Genomic DNA, 5,057 nt, shown 5'->3' with positions numbered 1-5,057 from the left:
TAAACCTGAGGTCATGTAAGATTTGGGACTCTGAAGGACTTTTGTTTCTCCAGGAGTTATTATTTGGACTTTACTGCTCAATTTCATATTTCAGTTTATTAAAAACTACCTCCAAAATGTCCCATTCTCTTAGATCCAGAGATGATATTTTTTACCATACTTTATATTCACAGTTCTTTCTTTTTATTGTTTAATTAATGAAGAAACATTTCAATGAATGTGGTCATTGGTGAAGGGATTGTGAAGGTATAGTATTTAGTCATCCAAATTCAGCATCCCTTCATTCACAGAAATAATTTTGAAAATTTGTTACAAAAAAGTGAGAGACAAAGCAATATTCAGAATGTTTGTTTCTGTGAATGTCTTAGGCTCATCTTCTCTGTCATGTTAGTCCCAGGGCAGCTTCCTGCCCCTCCAGGGTTTCTGTCACACTCAGGATGTGGTTGTAACACTGTGTCTTGCACAGAAATAAACCGCAGAGTCTTCAGATGTCAGGCTGCTGAGCTCCATGTAGGCTGTGCTGGAGGATGTGTCTGCAGTCAGTTTGGCCTTGCTCTGAAACTTCTGGGCATAGCCAGTATCACCATTACTAGGATAAATCCATCCAATCCACTCCAGGCCCTGTCCAGGGCTCTGCTTCACCCAGTACATATCATAGTTACTGAAAGTATAGCCTGAAGCCTTGCAGGACAGTTTCACTGAGGTCCCAGGTTTCCCCAGTTCAGGCCCCGACTGATGCAGCTGTACTTGGGAGTGGACACCTGCGGAAAAAAAACACAGAGTAGATTGCAGAGACATTGTTACCTCTATCCCTTTCTTCTCCTTAGGTTTGGAATTAGAAATTTCTTACCTGTAGTTATTGACACAAGGAAGAGAATGATACAACTCCATTCCATGGTGTGGGCCTTGTGTACTCAGTGATTGTGGGGAAGACACTGATCATATGTTGTTGTTGGATGTGGACATCCCCGTATTTACTATAATAGTCTCAGGAAATTTGCATATTCAAGAACAAGGGACTTCTTAAATAAGCTCCTAGTCCAGTTTGAGAAGGTGGGGGAGGACACTTGAGTCAAGCAAGTGGATAGTGAAATTCAAGTCCTAATCCCAGTCTGAAGAAATGCATCTCATATCATTCCCTCAGCTCTGCAGATATTGTGGGTGTAACAGTAAGGTCCTAAGCTCTCAATAAATTTCTGCCTGAGTCAGTTGCTCCTCTTTGTGACAAGGTTGTGATTTGGATTTACAGATGGAGGTTGTGATGATAATGGTGGTGACTGGAAATTTCAAAACTTACTAAATTTTGAGAAATTACAGCTTCATATCACATGATTAATATTTGCCATAATAGAAGGCTTCATAGAAAAACTCACTGAAATGACCTAAAGAAACATACCTCGGAAATATTTGTGTATTGACGTTTAATGCAGCACTATTTACCATAACTTATGGAAATAAACTTCATGTCTGTGAGGAGATGATTGCACCAAGAAGACATGACTGTATGTGTGACACAAGAGGACTAGGTCATCTGAAGAATAAGGAACTTATATCACCTTTAGGAAATCAATGTAACTGGAGATAACTGTATTAATTAAAATTATATCTGAAAAACAGATAATATATGAAACTCTAAGTAGTTTTCATATATTGAATAAGTACAGAGAACTATTTGTGCAAATATTTAACAACTTAAAAATAAATATAGCAAAAACAGGAATATCTAGAAAATAAAGTGTAGTTGTTACGGGGGAAATATGCATAGTTGTAAAATTTACAGTTCTAAAAATTCTAAACATATATAAAATTGTCATTTTCATTTTTCCAAATAATTGTGCCTATTCTATATAATTTTCCTTTATGTATATGTTATATTGTGGTCATGTCTATCCCCAACTATGTTCCTCTGTATTCTTTGGGACCTTCCAAAAAATCTCTGTTTTGTTTCATAATAGCAGAGTAAGTCCAAACTGTGCTATCTATATACACATAGGTGTGTCATTCCATAGTAAAGAAGGTGATGAAGGAGCCTCTAGAGACTTTCTCAAAAGTGATTATTCTTTTTTCATCACTCATCCAATACCAATAGAGTCAAAGCTTGGAGTTGGCCAATGAAGAAACCCTGCCTATCATGTTGCAATATTTCTTCAAATTTTTATTTTTTTCTCATAAAGTACATCACAATCAAAGAATTTTCTTACTCTTCTCTCTCACCCATACTTCTGTCTCTCCCAGATGCATCTTGTTCTGTCTCTACCCAGAAAATTGCAGACATTCCAGGAACATCCATAAGATATGGCATAGAAAGCTACAATAAGACCATATCATTAGCCTGGATGAATCAACCCAGTAGAAAGAAATTTATCCAACAAGTAGGGCAAATAATCAGACAGACCCTGTTTCCAGCGTTAGTAATCCGAAAAGAATGTCAAGCTATTCAGCCATAACAGGTATGCTGAAGACCTAAGGCAGCTCTGATATCCATGAACCCCAATGAGTCATCATTTGTTGATTATATGGACAGTGATCTCATGGTGTATGTGGGGGTCTCTGGTTTTTACAATCCTTTCTCTTACTCCTTAGTAGGAATCCATGAATTCCACCTAATAAGACTATGAATCTGCTCCCATCAGTTGCTGAATGCAGTCTCCTTGGTCTCAATGATGAAGATTCTGCTAGGTTCCAGTCCAGAACTCTCCAGGCAGGACAAGCAAACTGTAGGTTTTGTAGCTGGTTTGGTGTCCTAACACCTCCACTTTAGAACTTGCATGGTAACAGAAGGTATTCTATTCAGAAAAATTAGCACAATGGAAAATCAATGCAAGCCATGAAGCTAATCCTACCAAAAATTTCTAGTAATGGGGGACACAGAGCCTGAACTGGACATTTTTATTATTTTTTTAAAATTGTTACATTGTGTTCAATGGTGAAAGCAAGGCACAAATAAAGAAGATACCTATAAGAACCTTGGAAGACAGTGTATGAAATTCACTTCTCATTTAAAATTTTTTGACTTGGTTTGATGTACTTTAGTTCTCTCTCTCTCTCTCTCTCTCTCTCTCTCTCTCTCTCTCTCTCTCTCTTTGTGTATGTGTGTCTATCTCTCTATCTCTCTTTATCTCTGTGTTTGTGTATGTGTGTGTTTCTGTGATCTGTGTATTTTTGCTTGTTTTAATTCTATTTTTAAACTTTTTGTTTAGGTGTTTGCTTTTTACAGAGAGAAAGAGCTGGATGGTAGGGAAGAAGGAAGGATCTAGAAAAAGTTAGAAGATGGATATTAGTAATTATAATATATTGCATTAAAATTTATTTTAATATATATATATATATATATATATATAAATGGTAAATGAAAACTGAGTACAATAACCAAGAAAATTTAACCTCTATAAATTTAATAAATAATTTTTACTGCTCTTGAGCATGGAAACATCACATGTCAATCACAGCAAGTGCATATCAGCTAGTAGATTTTAAGTAAGGATACCATAGAGAATACAGAGTAACCTCCACTCAAACCTCATCCTTTTACTAGGGATTCTTGGTACCATTGTGCCCCCTTCTGGTTCTGAGATCCCCTGCAGGTTGGTATGTCAAGGCTTACACAGAAGTGGCATTGTCTACCATGAGCACCAGCATCCCTGCAACTTCAGTGCTCACAGAGCTCAGCTGCAGGGAGAAATGTCTCTGGTTCTTAGGTGATGATGACTGGATATTTGAGAGATTGATTTTAAATTATGCCTATATGATTGTCACTGTCTCTCTCAATGCCAGGCTCTGCTTGTGTGGATCCAGTTCTAGCTGTTCCTGCTTGTCATACACAAAATGACAGACCTGGGTCTTTGCAGCTTTAATCTTGTTACAACTGGAGGAGAGCACCTGACATCAGAGAAGCTCAGTGGATCTTGACTTCAGCTGTAGTCCCCCAGGTGTTCATGTATGAATTCCTGAGACACTCAGATACAGGAGTCAAAAGTCTTTTTATTGTGTCACAGATTTCCTGAATGTTTTGTGATGAGAATTTGTTGGTTTTGCTGTTTTCTTTGATCAGTTTGTTTATTTTCTCTATGGTATCTTCAGTGTCCAAGATTCTTTCTTCTGTCTCTTGTAATCTGTTGGTAGTACTTGTCTCTGTAGTTCCTGTTCGTTTACCCAGATTTTCCATCTCCATCCTTCCCTCGGTTTGTGTTTTCTTCATTACTTCCATTTCATTCTTCAAGTCTTCAACCGTCTCCCTTACCTGTTTGATTGCTTTTTCTTGTTTCTCTTGGTTTTCTTGGGTATCTTTGAGAGATTTATTCATTTCCTTTTCCTTTTTGTGTGTAATCTCTAATTGATTATGGCAGTTTTTCACCTCCTGTTTAAGGTCCTCTATTATTTTCATATAATTCACTTTTGAGTCAAATTCTTCTAATTCTTCTGGACTAAGGTGTACAATTCTTCTTATTTCGTGGTTCCTGGATTCTGGTGATGTCACATTGCCTTTCAGGTTGTTTGAGGAATCCTTACATTGGTGCCTGCCCACCTCTTCCTTCAAATGGAGACAGGAGAGGCCCAGTGTCTTGGTCCAGTCTTTGCTGTGACTAACTCCCTGGGTGTATCTTCTCAGTGTAGGAGCAGGAACCATTCCCTTCCAGATGGACTCCTCAGCACCAAAACATGGACGCCTGGTAGTCCAATGACCCGTGGACAAAATGGTGAATGTGGGTGGTAGGGTGGGGTCGAATAGAACACAGGAGACCCTGCAGCACAAGCTGAAGGTGCCCATGCTCCCTTGTGGGGGTCCTTGAGTATTTAAGACTATGAAAGAGGAGAGATGATTCTTTGACAAGGATGCTTATGGGTAGAGCATATATCTCTTGAGACAGTTTTCTCTCTTTCTCTGTCTGCCTCTCTGAATTCAGGGTCTTTTAATCTTGGACAGAGAATGTGTTAGTAAAGCTTTACAGGAGTTGAATGTTTTCACAAGTAAGGATGAATTTGAAAGGTACTTCTAGGAATGAGAAAATCCAAGAACACTACACAGTATTTTGTCAATATTCCTTTTAAAATTTCTG

The 5,057-nt window shown here is 38.1% G+C and overlaps 1 gene segment (V, D, J or C); it reads right to left on the bottom strand.

Moving 5' to 3' along the window:
* Positions 1-432: 432 nt before the first annotated feature.
* LOC130882733 (Ig heavy chain V region 108A-like) lies at positions 433-968 on the bottom strand. The segment is given in 2 exon segments: positions 433-761; positions 851-968. Coding segments are annotated over 2 exon segments (375 nt in total).
* Positions 969-5,057: the final 4,089 nt, after the last annotated feature.

This window comes from Chionomys nivalis, chromosome 10, assembly GCF_950005125.1.
Source record: "Chionomys nivalis chromosome 10, mChiNiv1.1, whole genome shotgun sequence".
NCBI classification, from domain to species: Eukaryota; Metazoa; Chordata; class Mammalia; order Rodentia; family Cricetidae; genus Chionomys; species Chionomys nivalis.
The sequence above is the reverse complement of the archived record's forward strand: the minus strand, read 5'-3'. Positions and strand labels throughout refer to the sequence as shown.